The 19,601-nt window shown below is 42.9% G+C and overlaps 1 protein-coding gene across 3 annotated transcripts in view; it reads right to left on the reverse strand.

Moving 5' to 3' along the window:
* Positions 1 to 3,568: 3,568 nt before the first annotated feature.
* Positions 3,569 to 19,601, reverse strand: part of NCOA7 (nuclear receptor coactivator 7) — a 122,766-nt gene continuing 106,733 nt past the window's right edge. For all 3 annotated transcript variants that reach the window (XM_080929645.1, XM_080929644.1, XM_080929643.1), the window contains 5 exons: positions 12,065 to 12,196; positions 10,963 to 11,115; positions 6,256 to 6,351; positions 5,800 to 5,873; positions 3,569 to 5,506 (listed from right to left, as the gene is read on the reverse strand). In XM_080929645.1, the coding sequence (XP_080785771.1) occupies positions 5,371 to 5,506; positions 5,800 to 5,873; positions 6,256 to 6,351; positions 10,963 to 11,115; positions 12,065 to 12,196 (591 nt within the window). In that variant the 3' untranslated portion in view covers positions 3,569 to 5,370. The remainder of the gene's footprint in view (positions 5,507 to 5,799; positions 5,874 to 6,255; positions 6,352 to 10,962; positions 11,116 to 12,064; positions 12,197 to 19,601) is intronic.

Genomic DNA, 19,601 nt, shown 5'->3' on the forward strand with positions numbered 1-19,601 from the left:
TCTTTTTTTTTCCTTTTTCCTTTTGTTTAAATGTGCAGAAGACCTGAAGAAGTGTCACAGAAAAGTGAGCTTAAGAACAGTTAAGAAAGATTTTTGAATGATGCTTGATTTAATTGTCATCAGAGAAATACAAATCCCACAATGCGCTAACACTGCACGCCCTTGAGAGTGAAGTCTACCAGGGTCAGCAGAAGACTCTGATGGGTTTGTGAATAGTACAGTCACATTAAAAAATACTGTGTTCTCATGTCACAGAGCCACACATTCATAAGTTCCAACATGCACAAGACAGACAGGAGAATGAACTAATACTGGTAGAACAGTATGTCCACACAGTGGAGTGTTAGTCTTACCTGTTGACATAAAAATGAACCATTTCTACAGTACCAGGAATAGATCTAAGAAAGAAGGTTGGAGGGAAAGGGAAAGAATATGCCTCTAACAAGTGCAATACGTTGCTAAGTTGGGGGTCCTTTAATGAAAGCATGTGTTATAAGAAATGCATGTCATTATGGGGAAACCAGGATCATAGCATATATTTTCCCCCCAAACTAGGATGCATGCAATGTTACAAGGCAGTATAATTCTGGAGCACATTTACAAATGTGCTATTGATGATCAAAGTATTGCTGTGGTACCTAGTAGAATAGTGACATTTTTATTCTAAGGCATTTCCTTCTCATTTTAATTTCTGGGGTAGGATTTTGCTGTGTTGCATTGGTTGAGGGATCTTCTGATCTATCGTGTGCAGCAGCTGGGGTCACAGATGCTCAGACACCTCACTATTCCATGCTTTGGCTCACTTCCTTTCATAACGCTTACTGTGGTGGGTACTGTTCTTCTCATTTTATAGATGATTGATTGGACTGAGGCAGAAAGAGTAACTAGTAAGTTACTTTTACTAGTATTTGGGAATTTTAAGAGCTGGCTAACATTTATCACATACTTATATAGTACACTTTGCCTACAAGATCTGTGTCATAATAAAATATCCTTTGTTAAAAAAAAAAAAAAAAAAAAAAAAAAAAAAAAACTTTAGCTGGAGAGATGGCTCAGTGGTTAAGAGCATTGACTCCTCTTCCAGAGGTCCCGAGTTCAATTCCCAGCAACCACATGGTGGCTCACAATCATCTGTAATGAGATCTGATGCCCCCTTCTGGTGTGTCTGAGGACAGTTACAATGTACTGTCTTCATTTTATATATATATATATATATATATATATATATATATATATATATATATATATATATATATATATATATAATTTTATACATAATAAATTAAATTTTTTAAGATTGTTTTGTCCAAATATTTTTATTCCTAAGTAAAAGAGAGAACAGAATAGTCTACTTAATCGAATACTTTTCATTTTTTCACATTCACAGCCCAAAAGTGCAAAACTAGAGTCTGATCTTCCTTTAGATGGCCTCTGAATTATTCCCAGGTAGCAATAATTTTGGACATCTAAAAATTATTTCACCACCAACTTCCTGAAGCCCCAAGGCCTTAGAACTGTGTCTTAGGTATTTTGCTTAACACATATTCGAAATCATGTTGTGTATATACACATGTATCAGATTCTAATTTTATAAATTTGCTTTTAATTTTTCTTCATTCTTAAGACTTCCATACAATATTATTTCATCATAATCATCTGTCCCAGCTCTTCCAACATCCACTCCCCACTCCCACCCACTCAACTTTCTATTTCTTTTTAAATTTAAGAGCAATTTGTGGTGCCCAGATACTCATGGATGTGTGGTCTTCCACTGGAGAGGAGTCAACAAGTCACTAGAAGCTGTACCTAGGAGGGGCTTGGGATTGGACTGGCATGGGCTTATGTGGGCCTTATCCCTGTTGTCACAACCACTCTTTATTCACAGCCTGCTGTGTCCAGAGGACAGTGTCTCCTTGTAGTCAGCCACCACCCTTGCTCCTCCAGCAATCCCAAGCCTTGGGAGAAGGTGAGCAGTACACACAGTGTATATTCATTTAGAGCTAAACATTCTGCAGTCTTTACATTCCTGTACTGGGCCAGCTGTGGGTCTCTGCTGAACACCATCTACTTCCACTTCATGGGACAGTCAACACTAAAAACTATACATGTGGTGGGGGGGGGGCATGAAGGCTGGTTAACTTTTAAGGATGATTGTCCATTGGATAGTACTACCTAGGCATTATTGGGTCTTCATTATTCTTGACAGTTCTGAAACTGGTCATTTAATTTGTGAAACCATGCTCCATCAGTGTTGTGGGTGGTTGCCTAGTCAGGAGTACGGGATCCCAATGGAGCTTCTGTGAGTGGGGGCATGTCCAGCCTGGGGACAAACCGTGTGTATGGTTACACAAGGAAAATTATCTGATACAGGTCAGGGCACAAGAGTTCTATAAAGATTTGCCTTTTTTTTTTTTTTATGTATATAAAGACTCCCAAGGAACATGACTCTTTTGTTTTGCTCTGGTTTGTTTTAATGAACTGACTAGGTAGTGGGAGACATACTAACACCTTGGGCGGCACCAAACTACCAAGGTCCATAATGACAGAAATACATCAGAGTGTGAGGAATGAGAGGGTCAACATTTGTGAGTCTTACCATTGACATCTTGGTCTAGAGATGTCATTATGGTGGCCACTGCTCACATGTGGCTACTCAGCTTTAATTACAATATTATAAATTAGTTAATAATTACTTAGTCCTACTGCCATTCAAGGCATTTCAGGGTTTCAGTAAAACATTTGGTTCTTACAGAGAATAAATACTAGGTAGAATTTATATGAGAATCTGTCTAGTCCTGGGCTATATTTGTTGAGAGACCTAGTACTTCTTCAGTGGTACTGCTCATTGTAGGCTCTTTTCATCTTATTCATTTTTGATAATCCATATGTTTCAGGAAACGTATCCAATTGACTATGATTTCTAAATCTCAGATTTCACAGAATGCGAGTTTTCAAAATATTCTTTAACGATCCTCTGGATTTCCTTAGTAACTATCTTCCTTAGGGTTTCTATCACTGTGAAGATGGGATTTTCACCTACCTAATGTTTATTCTTCTTTTATTATTTTCAAGTGCATGTATGTGAGGCTGTAAGTATATGTGTGCGTGTGCATACATGTGTGTGCAGTTGCTTGTGTGGGAACACAATCTCCCTGGAACTGGGAGTCACAGGCACTTGTGAACTGCCCAACATGGCTGCTAAGAAATGGTGCTCTCTGTCAGCAAGCACAGGACGCTCTGGTAGCCACAGTGTCATCTCTACTGCTGCAAAATGAAGTCTTTTTAATTAAAGTAATACACTGCTTTAATCACAATGCCAGCACACGCTCAACAAACTGTGAGCACTATCGTCTAAACGTAATCTTTACAGGACTGGGAAAGTCATGTGATTGCTTTATTGTATTGTCCTGCACTGGACCCTGCCACATGTCTGAAGTCCGGCTGTACCTATAAATGGTCAATGAATGAGCCTTTAGGAAAGAAATGCACACTGAATGCATAAATTCCTTTATTGAAAATATTGGAATACACTGCATTACATGTCATTGATATCCATAATGAAGGGTCACACATTCCTGTTCAGACAATACTGTTTAAGTAGAGAACACAGTGTCTGGATATGCTCTCACGAGTATAGCATCGTGGACTAAACTAGGTAAGAGTAATCTAGAGGCAAGATGGCGATCTTGTTCATTAACAGCGTATGGTTACGAATGGTGTAATGATGAACGTAATCACCACATGACATTCCTGGGATCTCGCCAGCTCGTGTGTGTGAGCAGACCAAAGTCAGACTGTGTGTAAGCAAGAGTCCTCAGTGGGAGAACTTGGGTAAGAAGTGCATATGGTCTACAGACATAAAGTTTTACAGCATTCCTTTAAACTAGCATGGACTGGCAGTGGATGTAACCATCGGCCCTGACGGAGGCCACCGGACAGTGCTTTCTTACAAGGAGTCTAAACTGGAAGAAAGACTTGGAAATATTCTGAACATAAACAGATACGTAACATGGTTTGCTCATTTTTCTTTCAAAGATCACTGGGGAAATAATTTGCAATAGACTACTTTGCAGCTTTGGCTATCATATGTAAATTTTTCCATTAGTAGTCTTTGGCTTTCATAAAAGGAGGTAACCAATAGCATTGATGGTTTCATTTCTTGCTATTTCAAATAAAAGATGTCTTATGATGCAAAGTGAGTTTATATTAAAAAAAAGATTTTCTTTTTTTCTTTCAATTGTGATATGAATGTAATTCTTTGAATTGTGTTTTTCTCTCCAATGAGGTTCTAAGAAAGTTGCTTCAACTTGACATCTTTTATCAGACATTGAAAATGCACAAATGAAACACTCCCTTTTAAAACAGAGGGCTACCATTAATGTAAACACCTGGAAAGAAACAATGTAAAAAAAGAAAAAAAGAAAAGAAAAAACTAAGAAACTAAGTTACTGTTATTAATACACAATTCACACAATTTCATAAGAAGCAAACATTCTCTGTAGAAGTAGGACTTGTACATTCATGTTCATAAAGATCCGTATTTCGATAAACACCAACTTACAACTGTGAGAGATGTCATATTCTGCTTCACACAAATGCTTAGGGCATTCAAGGTGTACCTTAAAAACTAAATAAAAAGCTGGTCTATAATAGATGAAAAAACATTGGTAATGAGCTTTTGAAAACACACACGCACACACACACACTCTTAATAAATAAAGACTATGTTACCCTAAATAATCAGGGTGAAAATGAATATAAAACTATACAAATCAAAAGAGACTTGTTTCCCAAACATAGCATAAAACATATACATTTATTGCAGGATTTGACACATTAAAAGAAAAAAAATCAACATATTTCAGACAATATACTAAAAATAATAAATAAAAGTTTTTTTTAAAAAAAAATTAGATATTCCCTTTAAGTGCTATATTCTTTCAATTTCTCTAAATCAGATTCATCTTTCTATGGCAAACAAGTAACTATACATTTGGTAAAATTACGCTGATAAATGTACAAGGCAGGTGTGCATTTCCACAGTATCTTATTTTTTTTCACAGTTACCAAAAATAAAAATCACATTTAACTCCTACACCTATAAACACTCTGATTTCTCATGGTGTGGATTTTGAAAGCTGTGGAGGTAACAAAGCCTTTTTGTTTGTTTTTTGTTAAACCATCTGGACTTCAGATTTCTGTCTTCAGTGTCTGCCCTCCGCAGGAACCTTCCAGAATCTGTCTGCATTGCTGTGGTGCTCTGAGAGAATGCACTGCTGGGTGAGGCAGCCAGGGCTGGGGCCCGTCTTCCAGTAAGATGGCTAATCCAACCCAGTCTTTTCCTTGTCATAGTTTAAGGCAGCCTGGATTTCACTCAAATGTCCATACCTCTAGGTCCTGAACTATGAAGTCTTCTTTTTTCGAGAGGATATCATTATTAAAAGTGCTGCAAGAGTTGCTGCGTCCATGATACAAATCAGCATCTAGCCACAGACCAAACCGTCCCCTGTAAGAGGTTAAAGGAGGAAGGTCACAGACACAGCTTACATGCGCTAGGCTTTCTTTCCTCTGGCCCAAGACAGACAGAATTGTACACTGCTCACAAAATAAGAACCAGCTGTGTAGACAGGTCTCTTTAAAAGGACAAATGGTCTCAATCTCTCGGGCACATTAATAAATCGTTTATCTTTGATTTTCAGGAGCCTGTGCTTGTGTTAGTACACTGCCCTAATTAATCTGAACAAAGAGACTAGCTGGACCTAAGCGGATCCCCAAACAGCAAAAGGACAAGAACCTTACCCTCCACCACCAAGTTCTAAAGAACTTATGTCTCCATTGATAAAGTATGAGTTTTCTCCGCTCCACTTAAAGACCTGAGGGCAAAAAGACAAAACAAGGCACCAACGTTTCAATCCCGAGAATTAACGAAGAAGGCACCTGGCGTAGTCATGTTGTATGTAAAGGAAACGCCCCTTTGAGTAACAAAGCACTCGAGAGAGTGGCTACCACCAAGATCACCAATGATTGTGAAACACTAATATTTCACACTGGCTCTGACCTTCAGTCTCTCCCTGCATCAGAGAAACTCCTAATGCTGGGCCTCTGAGCAACTGTATACCATGGTCATGGAGAACTATACTGAGAGCTAAGAATGCGGGAGGGACTGCAGGACTATCCAGTGTCTGAGCCTTTCATCTGTCCCTGACGGCTGACAGCACAACCCCGGCCATTCAGGTATTTCACCCAAACAGGTACCTTGAAATTGGGACTAAAGGTGTAGAGAAACGTTTCGCCTGTGCCGTAATAGTGGTCGCTGAACTTGAAGGGATGAGTTGCATACGCCCCGAATATCTATGAAAAGAGAACAGAAGACTTACCTTCAAAATTAAGCTCCCATAGAGAGAGAGACCTTCGGAATTATTTTTGACACACTATCGTTCTGAGTTCTTATAACTCTTCCAGCAAAGGTTATCACTAAATTAGAACTCTTTAAGTGTATATTAAAAAACCCATCAAACAAAGCAATTACCACAACACCCCCAGCTCTAACTGGAACCCATGTGGCCAGGCTTCCTGGTTCGTGGGAAATCCATCAGAGAAACTTAGAGGCATTCTGTGTTCACGAGGCTGACAATTCATCAGTGAAAAGGCTGCTGAAGTACAATATGGAGATTGAGAAGAAATGGGGTGACAGGACACAGTCACATCTCCAGAATGACTTAGTTTTATATTTTCTTTGGGATGGAGTCTTATGACTAGACTTATAGGCTAGACTGGTGCTCACTATGTAGCCTAGGTTGGCCACCAGCATTTCACAGTTTTCATGCTGGTGTGATAGGCATGAGCCACCATGCCTAGTTTGCTCATGTGTTTTGTAAGTGACATGAAGGCTGGACATCCTAACCTCTCAACGATGCACTTTCCTTCCTTTTGGTTTTTAATCATGATGAGATGAAAATACTTAAATGTGACTGGGCAAAATACTTAGTTTGAAGTAACTTTGAATCAGAAGGTAACTCTTGCTTTTAAATATGATTTTTGGGAGGGAGGGGAAGTGAGCTTTGAGACAGGGTCTCTCTATATAGCCCTGGCTCTCACTCTGTAGACCAGGCTAGCCTCAAATTCACAGAGATCCACCTGCCTTTGCCTCCTGAGTGCTGGGCCGACCACCACCCAGCTAAGCATGATTTACTAGATCCATGATTCTTCTGGGAGGTCGGAGACTCGTGTTAGAGTCTGGTCACGTACTATTGCAGCTTTCTGTCCGGTTCCTATCCTATCCAGTGCATACAGGTGAGAGTTAGGGGACAGAGCCATATATGTCTTGAAAATGTCACTCAGTACCTTGTGTGCCTCCCACTGCAAAGCATACTTGAGAAACAGTGCTTTAGCAGAAGTTATTTGAAAATGTTTGACAACGACAAAAAATACTTTAGCTGGTTCGAAATCACCGTGTGCTGTCTTTATTCATGGCCTCTGCTTAATACTAAACATCACAGATTTCTAATCCTAAAGATTTTCATACCTCCTACTCCCCAATTTTCTCTACAACTGCTAAAGATGAAGAAAAAAAAAATCTTATAATAAAATATAAGCAATTACTTTTTCTTCTAATAAAGGACCTGGAATACAATAGGGTAGCACCTATTTTTTTTTTTTTTTTAATATGACAGGAGAGTACATAATCCTTTAACACATGGGCAATGAGTCCTTTTCAGATAAACCAATAGGAAATGCCATCTCTAGCCCTCTACAAGGTTCTAAATCATATTTCTCAGCTAAAAATTTTTTTTTCAGTGATGATGGAAATCGATTTAAGAACTAGGGATTGAATAATGCCAAGGTCATGATTGAGTTTGTTGCCCAGGAACTATATAAACAAAGATCTATGCTCTTTTTTTTCTATTAATTTATTTAGGGGGAAAGGAATGCAAAAGAATTTGCACATAACATTTGTGTCTAATGAAAAGCCAATCCACATAGTGATAACAGGAATCCACACAACTAAAGAGAACTGGAAAGGACGTGATAATGTAAAACCTGTACATGATAACCGCTCTTTCCCCTCCACAGTTTGGTGCTAACAGCAGAACTCTGGGCCTCACACAGGCTAGGGAAGCCTGTTTTCATGGTGAACTCAACTCTTCTCATAGCCAGAATGGAATCACTGCCAGGAATATCCTTGGCCTTGAACCTCTGTGCTCATTGAAAGACACCCCCAGCTCTGTGGGAAGGGAGTCAGGGCTTCATGTCCTATGACCAGCCTCTCCTCCTGGAACAAGTCCCCAAGGCACTGAACTGAACTCTCAGCTACGCATCTGCCCGCTTTTTTCAGAAAATCAACTGTGCTTTAGTAGCAGGGTGCCAATCTGGCCTATGGCTTCTTTCAAACAATACGCAGGCACCAAGTGCTACAACAGAGTAATGACACATTGGGTATCCACAACCTGCCACGCCTGGGACTGAGTGTGTGGGATGGGTGGAGGAAAAGGACCTTCTGCCTCTAGGCCAAACTCGCCTGATTTTCATCTCTCAAACCATGAACTCAGGTGGGGTATAAGATGTGCTGGGCCTGGTAGAAGGGACAGAAAACCATCAGTGAAGGGACGAGGAGGCCCTGTCTCCTGGGCCCCACAAGTCCAGAGTAAAACTACAGGCTTGAGCTGGGGTTGTTGGAGGACTGGGAATTGGGTTGTGTCTCAAGTGCAAAGAATTTCGTTGTTATTACTAAGATTTATTAGATTTTTCTTGAATAAATATTTCTTTATTCGCTGCATGCCTTCAGGACAGTTTGCAGAGACTCGTAAAGGATTGTTGCTTTTATGATTCCCACAGCTCTCTACAGCTCCTCATTCTCCTTCTGCATGTGTAGTTTCTAATATGTCTGTCACATTCCCATAAACAGCAAAGCCGCCTTCTTCCCTCAGGATGGAGGGGCTGGAATGCGCAGAGCTAACACCCAAATATTCACACCAGCATATGCATCTGCAGGTGCTGGATATGGGGTTACATATCAGATATTTATACCAGGACTCATAACAGAAGTTACATTACACTTATGAAGTAGCAACAAAATAATTTTATGGTTGGGCATTATCACAACATGGGAAGGTATTAGAGAGCTGCGGCAGGAAGGCTGAAAGCCTCTGCTCTACTCCCTGCCAACGTGTAAGCGCCAGCCTCAGGCCTTTGTTATATCTCAGCTGGCAGGAAGTTTCACAATACCGCGCCTCACTGATGCCTTCCCGGTGTGGATAAGTTTGATACTACTGCTAAACAGACAGAAACTACATATAGTTTTGTAATTGAAGTATATAGTCACAATCTTATCTAAGACATAGTGCCGATGATTCTAACTTGTCATAACTTTCTATGTGACTTTAAACACTGTGTGTTATTATTTTGATTTTCATCTTAATTGTCCCCACTATTTATCTTGGATCGTTATTAGATATTATCAGATATTATCAGTCCTGATATAATAATAGCAAAAATAGTAACAGCTCTTTTACTTCCCAGAGTTCCTATTATGGAAATAAAGCTATAAAGACTGTCTTCCATAACCTTACCAGAGTTATAATCTTTTTTTTTTTTTTGGACAGGGGTCTCACAGTGTTGTCCTGGCAGTCTTGGAAGTCACTTTGTAGACCAGGCTGGTGTTGATCCCACAGAGATTTACCTCTTCTGCCTTCCAAGTGCAGGGATTAGATGTAGGCCACATGGTATACACACACACACACACACACACACACACACACACACACACACACACACACACTCCACATATGTACCTCCTTCAGGGAGGTAAGTTGGCAGGATAGAGAGTTGTGCTTCCCAGTTCACAGCAAGCTCCTCAGCTCAGCTGAGCATCACAGGTTGAACAACCCCTATCAGAAAACCCCTCCAAGTCTCAAACTTTCTGAGTGCCAACACCATACCAGAAGTAGAAAAAGCTAACTTTCTCTCTCTCTCTCAATATATCTTCTTATACATATATAAATATTCCACAACTTCCCCCAAATCCAATTTTAAAATACTTTTACCCCAAGAAGCTTGGATGAGAAATATCCAACCTGAGATACCATGTTCATAACTGGTGTTAATTAGACATAACAGGACCAAAGTAACTGATTTATTAATGACTTTGAAATGTAACATGTAATGGCCTGACAGAACAGGAAATGAAAGTGGTCTGCACATATCCTATGCACAATGTGAGCTGATTTGAAGGAGGTGGTACCAGCATAAAACAGATGGGGTTCTATGTAATCTCGAAAACAGCTCATAGCAAGGGCAGCCACCACATAGATAAGAGTACCACCCAGAAAGAATTTCCAGGGGTTGCTGAACCACTGAACTCCAGACTCAATAAACAGATGTTGACTATCCCCCACCCAGCAGGCATCATCAATGGGCAGTACGTAGGATAAAACTGTGGTATGTCACTGGAATTGTCTTTGTAACTGTACACATTGTACAGAGTGTCCCTAACTGCTCTAAGTTATTGTTTTCTACTTCATGATCAGCACAGGGAGAAGTTCCCTCAGCATGTAATTGCTCCACTTTCTTTATATTAGGATTTCAAAATACACCAGCAAACAAAAGCAAGAAGAGAAGGGCATAAAACAAGAATCACCAAATCCATTTAGCCTGATCATGGGAGTTGATATAGCAGTCTCTCTACTGTTAGGTATTCTTAAAAACTTACCACCAAAATATATTTTCAGGTGGGAATACGGTTCGGTTGGCAGAGTTTGTCTGGTATGCACATGGCCCTAGGCTTGGTCCCTAGCTCTATTTAACCATTGATGGTGACACACACTAATAATTCTAGCACCTAGGAGGTGGATGTAGAAAGATCAGGAGTTCAACACCATCTTAGGTTATATAGCCTGAGCTACTCTGAAATCCTATCTCTCCAAAAGCAAGATACATATTTTCTGTGAGAGGAACAGGCCTCACCTGGTTATCCATGTCTTTGATGACCAAAAGAACAGGGCTATCTAGAGATGCAGACTTCCTGTAGAGAGTCTTCAAGCTTGTTCCATGCTCGGATGTGCTGTAGGCCAGTCTCCAGGGATAGCCTTGTACCCTGGCTGGAAGGCGTCGGGCCAGCTGCCAATGCAAGGACGGAAAGAGACATCTTAACCACTAATCAGTCATGAAGCGGCGTGTCCACTAACTGCCTGTGGCCCAAACTAAAGGACTGTGCACTCACATCTTGACCTTTCTTCCCCTGGCAAATATTTGTTACCGCTAGCCGAGAAGAAAAAGGGAAATCTGGGGAGTGTTTCCCTTGGCCAGGGTGCTGACCAGGAGGACCTCGCCCACTCAGAGCCTGATTGCTGGCTAGTGTCACTGAATAGACAGTCTCTCTCTCTCTCTCTCTCTCTCTCTCTCTCTCTCTCTCTCTCTCTCTCTCTCACACACACACACACTTGTGCTAATCCGAATGTCACAGAAATGTATTATACCAAGCCACACAGCTACCATCTCACTAGAGAACCGTGTGGTGCATCCCAGAGCAAGGTGCCCCTAGTAATGCAGGACTGTATATCTGAAGACTCACACAAACTAAGCCAGCCAAAGGGGAATTCGCTGGACATATTCTTTCCTTTGTAATTCAACCTGGCTCTTGGTCATTTTATATTTTTCCAGCTGTTTTCATAGGTTGAAAGCTGCTACTGACTAAGGTGTCATACAGACCAAGGAGACACCTGGATCTTCTCTGTGAGTTCATAGGGACTTCGCCCACCTTGTTCCCACATCTGCCAACTTACGTCTAGCTTAAGCTAGGTGCCACAAACGCCAACAGTGAGTCTCTAAGAAATGTTATCAAGGCATTTGTGGGATCCCATGTATTCAAGTGCAGGAGGTCAGCATCAGGGCAGCACCAAGCCCACCTCTATAGCTCTCTGGCCAAGGCCCTGGGCCCTCCAGGTTGGATTCTTTAAGATTTCAGCTCTGTGCCTCTGTTTCCTCACCTACCTGCTTCACTGAGGCCAGGGCCAAGGGACACTCTGTAAGGGCCCGCAGCCCAGTGTTCAGTCCGTGGAGAACCCACCTGCTCGATGTGCATGTTTTCCAGGAGCGCGCTGTGGGGCTGCAGGCTAGGCAGTCCCTCCTCCTCGTCTTCCTCCTCCTCGTAGTAACTGCCAGTGCTCTTCCTGCGTTTTGCCTCCTCAACTGTGATAATCTAAAGTGAGGACAGACACAGCCACCGTGGAAGCCCAGATGCACTTTTTCCCCCAAACAACCCCGGGGCACACAGCTGACTAAAAGGTGGAGTGCTGGGTAGCAGGGCTAAACAGAAAAGGACTCTGGGGGAAAAGACGGGATTTTCAAACCCAGAACACATGCAGAATTTAAGCCAAGACAGCTGAGCATTTAGTGGGCACGATTTAAAGTCACAGCCTTCCAGTTTTACTCTTCCCTCCTGCTCAGAGCTGAGTAGCTCCACAAGGTTTATATCCTTGAAAACAAGCCAGGCTCCTTCAGCCAGTGCGTCCAAAATTAAATTGTAAAGGAAATCATCAGAGATCCTTCAGAAAGTCTATAAGCAGAGAGTTTGGGGCGATAAGGACAGGCCTCAGTTAAGCTTCCCGGTTGTGTACATAGCAACCAAGGCCAGTAAGATGACAGTGATAGCAGTCACCAGAAGCAACCACGAGGCACAGGGAACTTTACTCTAAATTACAACCAGGCTATGATTCACTCTCCGCAAGTCAAACTGATCAAACACTTCCCACCTAGATCAGAAAAGAAATTATACTACACATACCTGGTATTTAAATACAGCTGGGTTTATGAACGATAAATATTCTCATCTCACAATCACATTCTGTCCCTCTTCTCAACGAATCATTGCATGGAACACGTGAGGTAATTACTTCTCTAAAATTCCCCAGGCATAGAAGCAGCAACAGCCGCTTTGCAAAGAAGAGGCATCCAACTTACATCTAGTGAGAGCTGTCAGGTAATGCATGGTTTGGCTTCCAAATCATGCAATGCAGGTGCAAATTATTCCTCTTCTGAGCTGAATTTTGCGAAGGAAATACAATAACAGACCTTGCTATTTTCTGAGGGAGTAGTGACAGGAACCACCCTCAAAGAACCACAAAGCTAACATTTTAAACGTGCTGAACAAAGCACTCTGTTTTGTTTCTAATTTCAACGTCTACAGAATGGAAACAGTCCAAACTGAGGATGGGGAAGGCAACAAGTCAAGGATGAATGTAGGACTTCAGAAAGAGGGAGCAGAAACCTCCACAGCAATAAAAGAACGTGCTCAGTACTTTCTAACTAGAAGGAATTCCAAACACATGCCAGTGACAGACAGACAGCTCCCCAGCAGGAACCCTGGCTCCTAAGCACAGGACACGCGCCCACCCACCTACCTTCACAAAAGGCTCTTGGTCAGGTCTGGCACAATAGAAAATCTGAATGTCTAGAGGCAGTCTTCTGCCTCCGCGCATGGTGCTGGGAGAGAAGCCTGTGGCCACAGAGAAGAACCGGTCTTTCTCCGGTTGTCTGTACACCAGCTGCTGGCTGCCAGGCTGACCTACACTGCTTTCTTTTCTCTCTCTCGGTATCTAGCTTCCTGCACGATTGAGTTTCTGTTTCCCTCAGGAGGGGGGTTCATCGTTTCTACAGGAACACACCCAAATTAGGATTTAGAGCAGGCACACTTCCTGTCAGGCAGAGCGGGAGTCTGTAAAATGACACTTTCACCTTTGAAACCCAGCAGTACAATAAAACCCCGTTGTCCCGGTGCTGTTGTGGTTTGTGGGGTGTGTGTGTGTGTGTGTGTGTGTGTGTGTTTCCCTGTCTCTTCTCCTGAACTATTGCTCCGTATCCCTCCGGGGTGTGTGCGTGTCTCTGTGTCAGTGTCTGTGTGTGTGTGTGTGTGTGTGTGTGTGTGTGTCTGTGTCTGTGTGTGTGTGTGTGTGTGTGTTTCCCTGTCTCTTCTCCTGATCTCTTGCTCCTTATCCCTCCAGGTAGGTAACTGAGCAGTCCTCTCCTTGTCTCTTCAGGACTTTATTTCACCTACTTCTTTAAGGTTCAACCACCATTTTAAACCTGGGGAGGGTTGGTTCCCAGTATCGGCTTGACTCTTACAAACAGAAGGAGCCTCGGACCGGGTTGTAGCAGGCTCACCACAGCGACTACAGTTTCTATGTTACTTTTAGAGTTTGTCAGCATATAACCTGAAAGACTGGGAGCACTTCTGATTTAGAGGAGGTAGTGAAGAAAGCCATCTCACATGCGGTTTGACAAAAAACAGGCTGCAAAGTACAGATTATCATTTTGCATTATAGGATGCATTTTAGTGACTGGTAAAAGTCCTCTGCTGGGTTCTCTCTGACCCTCAGATCGGATAACACAGGTTTGGAAAGAAATACAGATCTGCAAGAGATCAATTTTCGCCCGTCTTTCTGGTACTCTTCCACACCGCCAGGGACTTTCAGTCCCAGGGGTTGCTGAAGGCTCAGGGTCCTGGGTAGGGTCTGGCTGATAAGTGAACACAACACATCAGCCAGAACTGGCCTCACTGCCCCTGCACACACCTACCAACCCGGGGCAAAATCGCTTGAATTCTGTTCCTGGGAGAGGAGCCATTTTCAGTGCCTGGCATTTCATGATAGGACATATTAATTAAGTGCTTCCTGGATGCTGGAGCGTGCCAACATTTATTAAGCACTTCCTGTATTCTGGGGCATGCCAGGTGCGTTGCCAGGCACAGGGACACAGCCTGCAGTTCCCTAGGGATGAGTGACAGAAGATGAAATTATAGCCAAACAAACGCCATGACATGCAATAAAGGAGCTGAATGTGCTCAAGGCTCAAAGGAGGGTTGGGACACCTGGTGTGCCCCGAAATAGCTTATTCACAAGGGAGAGGGTGGGTCCATCTGTGAGCAGGGTGGAGAGATATGCCAGGTGCAGGGCTGCAGCACGGGGCACAAAGATGGATGCTCTAGGTTCCTGAAGAACAAAGAGCCCTAGAAGAAGAGATGAAAGAGGTGGGTAAGATCTGAGAGTAAAGAACGTCCAGTGTCTTGAAAGGGTCTTATCTCAGAGAAGAGTAGTTCTAAAGCGTAGCTGTCTTCCAGGTTCATCCTGGAGCTTTGGAACATATAGATTCTAACATCCCTCCTATAGACTTACTAAACTAAAGTGTCCTGAGGTGAGGATCTAGGATTCGATTTTTAAACATCCAGAGGGCTGGAGCTATCCGTGTACAAAAATACTTCTATAAATGGAGAGCTGGGTTTAGTTAGGTACCAGTGTCTGTGAAAGGCCAGGCACGGCCACTGGCAGGCTTGTAACCACGGAATCAAGGGGAATGCTGGCCTTCTCAGTAAGAGACGCTGTCTCAATGGAATTAGGTAGAGAGTGATAGGGTGGGACGGAACACCCTCCCCTGACCTTCTCAAGCATGCACAGGGGTGTGTACACTAGCACACGCTTGTCAGCATACATCTTCCAGCACCTCTCACGTATACACACTTACACATACATACATGGAGAGAGACAATGCCCTCCCTCCCCTGAAATCCAGTGGCGGGCAAGGCCATGGGGTGGGAAGATGGGGCTATATGGCACTTACAGCTTTAAGACTGGGAGTGTATGAATATACTTAAGTATTTAAATGACAAGTTAAATTAACAACACACACAATACATACACAAGACCTTTTAAAATGAAGGAAATCTCAAAAATAACTCAATCATGATGGGAAAAATTATTACAAAATAATAATAGCTGTCATGTATATTTCAAAAAAATTAACTATGGACTATAGGACTACCTATAGCTTTAAAAAAAAAAAAAAAAGCCCAAGCATAAAAGCCACTAACAACATCAAAAGACAAACTGTAAATGAAGAAATATCTGTCAAACACACAGAAAAAAGTCTCTTTCGTCACAAGAACTCAGTGGAGCGGAGAACTGCTAACATCTCTCTGGGACACCGGTTCTCAACCTCTGGGTTGCAACCTTTTGGGGGCTGTGCATCCTATCATATCATATGTGTATCACATATGGGATATTTCCATTTCTCTTCATAACAACAGCAAGGTTACAGTTATGAACTAGCAATGGTTGGGAGTCACCCCACCATGGGGAACCGTATTACAGGGCTGCCGTGTTAGGAATGCCAAGCACGGGAGAAGCAGCAAGGGACTCAATGCCCACTTTCTAACTTAGCAAGCATTTTCAGAAGGAGAAAGTGTAATAATACTGACAATCCTGTTTGCTGGCAGGACCCAGCAGGAAGTCCCTCATGCTGGTGGCAAGTTGACTTGTTGACACATAAAACTCGGGAGCCTTAAAATCTACTGTCTTTGTCCCTCGGAATTCCACATCCAGGAAATTCTCTAAATAATTAAGGTGGCAGGCCTCATTCTTGTAAAAAGATTAAAACAATGTAATAACTCAAGCGGGAAACTGTTAAATAAATTATAACAGCTATAAAAATACTAGCAACTAGTTGGGGGGGGCACAGCTTACATCTGTAACTATAGCCCTTCGGAGCCTGTCACAGGAAGACCTTGAGTTTGAGGCTAGCCTAACTTATAAACTGACTGTAGACCCATTAAAACAAGCAAGCAAGCAAACAGACAAACAAAAGCAGAATTTAAAAAAAAAATTAAGGTTCCAAACACTTAAAACAATTCTAAGATTATGTTAGGTGGGAAAAGCCATATGCCAACTCTTTGGAGCAAAAAGGGGCTCCATGTGCCCAAACAAAATAGAAAATAAAGTCCAAAGAAATGTACGAAAGGCACAAGTCTGATTAGATATCTATTTTTTAGCATCTGTACTCTACTTTCCAAGTTTTTTTTAATAACTGGCATGTATTTTTTTTCTTTTAAGATTTATTTATTAATTATATATAAGCACACTGTAGCTGTCAAACACACCAGAAGAGGGCATCAGACCTCATTACAGATGGTTATGAGCCACCATGTGGTGGCTGGGAATTGAACTCAGGACCTCTGGAAGAGCGGTCAGTGCTCTAACCACTGAGCCATCTCTCCAGCCCGGCAGGCATTGTTTTTAGGAAATGAAGACATAAGGTGTGTGTGAAGGCCTTGAGAACCAGTGAGCACTGGTGAGGATGGGCTGGCAGGTGAGGTGGGTTGAGACTGGAGTCCAAGCGAGGTGCAAAATTCCTGATGGGAGAAGGAGGGCCTGGCAAGGGAGAAGGATGCAAGGCCCTACGACATTTAAGACCAGAGTCGATGGGATTCTGATTGGAGATGAGCGGTCTAGACAAGGTAAAGAAAGAGAAGAATCTGCCATTACACCTGCGGCTGCAGCCTTGGTGCCGCTAAGACATAACACAATGAGCAGGAACAAAAATGTTGGAGGAGGATGAGCTGTGCGGAGCATCCTGAAGATTAACCCATTAGCTCCTATGGGAGGTGACAATTCTTCACACCACCATGCTGACAAACTGGGGTGCCTATCGCAAAGACTCTGAGCACTGCTTGTACCCAACGAGGGACCACGGAGCCGTCTCCTCTCTCACAGACAGAAAGACATATGGGAGCTACCCAGTCTAGTAACTGACTCCAGCTGCCCTTTCTTTCCCCCACATCATCAGCTTTGGGATGGGCCAAGAGGTCCTAAAGAATTCTCTCCTCTCCTCCTTCAACAAAGGCTGAGATATAACCTTCCAAAGAGTTTTCATCCGTTCACTTTCCTCAGGGGCTTGGGAGCTAACTGCCCGATTCTTCTTCCTTTAGACCCTGAGTGGACCTAGGTCATTCCTCATGGTCCCTTCACCCCTTGTCCTTGGGTGTCGGTGCTGTGTGATCTCTTCTCTGCGTACAGCCGACAATATATGAGATCTGAATCCCAGACGAATGGAGAGAGGGGAGAAGTTGCTCTCAACAAGATGGTGCCTTTGTCTCAGTATATTCAGGTCTGGCCAGGAAAGGGTTAAGTCCCCATCATTGGTCTAAATTTTCGTTCTAGAGCTCTGTACTGGGTGAAAGTCCACAGCCTCACTGAGAAAATTAAGTTTTCCTGACAAAGCATCCCCTCTGTTAATATCTGCCAGATATTCCAGAAGCCGGAATGGGAAAGCCTCATGTCTCTTAGAGTCTGCGGGGCCTCTGAGGCATCTGTGAGCACTGTCTTAGCATCTTGTAGGAAAGAGGAACATGGATAGTTAAGTAAAAGTAGGTGGTAAGTAAGGGGTGGATGGGGGCTTTGGTGCAGTGTACACTGCAGGGAATAGGGTTCAAAGGGTAACTGAGAAGCTAGATACAATGGCACAATGCAGATTTTATCCAGAAGTCAGGTGGCGACAGAGATGGGAGCAGCAAGAAAAGCAAAGAGGAGGGGAAGGAGCTGGGGACAGCTCGGTGAAGAAACTGCTTGCCTTATATAAAAGGCCTGCCTTTCTGGCATGAGGATCTGAGTCCAATCCCCAGACTCTACAAGAGCACAGAAGGTATAGATGCTGGTGCACATGAGAGGGAGTCAGGAGGACCTGGAGGTTACACCCTAGCCTGCTTGGCTACTTTCAAACCAATAAAAGACCCTGAAAGGGGGGTGGGGTGTGTGCTGACTGTAGAATAAGGCGACTCATCTCTCTGTCTCTATCTCTGTCTCTCTCTCTGTCTCTCTCTCTCTCTCTCTCTCTCTCTCTCTCACACACACACACACACACACACAAAGATGAGATGTTTCTTCCTTTTTTTTCCCCTTAAAAAAGCAACAAAAGATCATATCCTGGTGAAAGATAAGGAACCATACCTTTAAAGACACAGAAGATAGATAAGGCTAATAAGACAGAAGGCAGCCTGTGAGAGAAAAGGGCCTCTTCCCTCTGAGCCAGAAACTACGAATCATTTAAATGTAGGATCATTTAAATGATCATTTAAAATGTAGGAGACGGAGGGTCAGAAAATGAATCCAAGCATTTCATTCGTAAAGTGCTCAATGCCTCCCTCATTCATGGATGCTGAAGTGGGCTAGCGAGCTTAAGATGCCCTGTGAGAGGTCACAAGGAAAGATTTCCAGTAATGAGTGAGGAGCCAGATGGATTGAGAAAAGACCCGTCTGTCTTGGTGCCATTCTCCTTGCTTTGCGGTGTTTGCTTTGCTCCGTCCTTTGAGGTGAGGCTTACAGAGCCTGTGCTGCTTAGGCTGGTCTCAAACTCTTGGACTCAAAAAAGATCTTTCCATCCTTGCCCATGGACTAGCAGGGCAACAGGTATGTGGCACCATGACTGGCTTTGCTTGTTAGGTTTTCTGTGGCCATGTCTGGCTGCCTAGGAGCAGATCATGTGTGAGGCATGCTCTCCAGGGATACAATGGTCTAGCTGGGTATAAAGATGGAAGGACCCCTAAGCAACTTACCCCAAAGGCATTCACCATCTACCTAAGATAGGAGGATGAAACTGCCTGAGGGTATTCACGATAGGAACAGAGTAAGATGGAGCCAAAGGACCAAATTCCAGAGACATCCATGAAAATGAAAAACAGGCTTAGAGGCAGGAAGGTATGACAGATACATTCCTCTTTGCTTCCTCTTCACCTGTCTCGGTCCTGTAAACTCATTAGACACAGATATGACTCACCCACC

The sequence above is a fragment of the Micromys minutus genome, assembly GCF_963924665.1.
Source record: "Micromys minutus genome assembly, chromosome: 15".
In the NCBI taxonomy this organism is placed as follows: domain Eukaryota; kingdom Metazoa; phylum Chordata; class Mammalia; order Rodentia; family Muridae; genus Micromys; species Micromys minutus.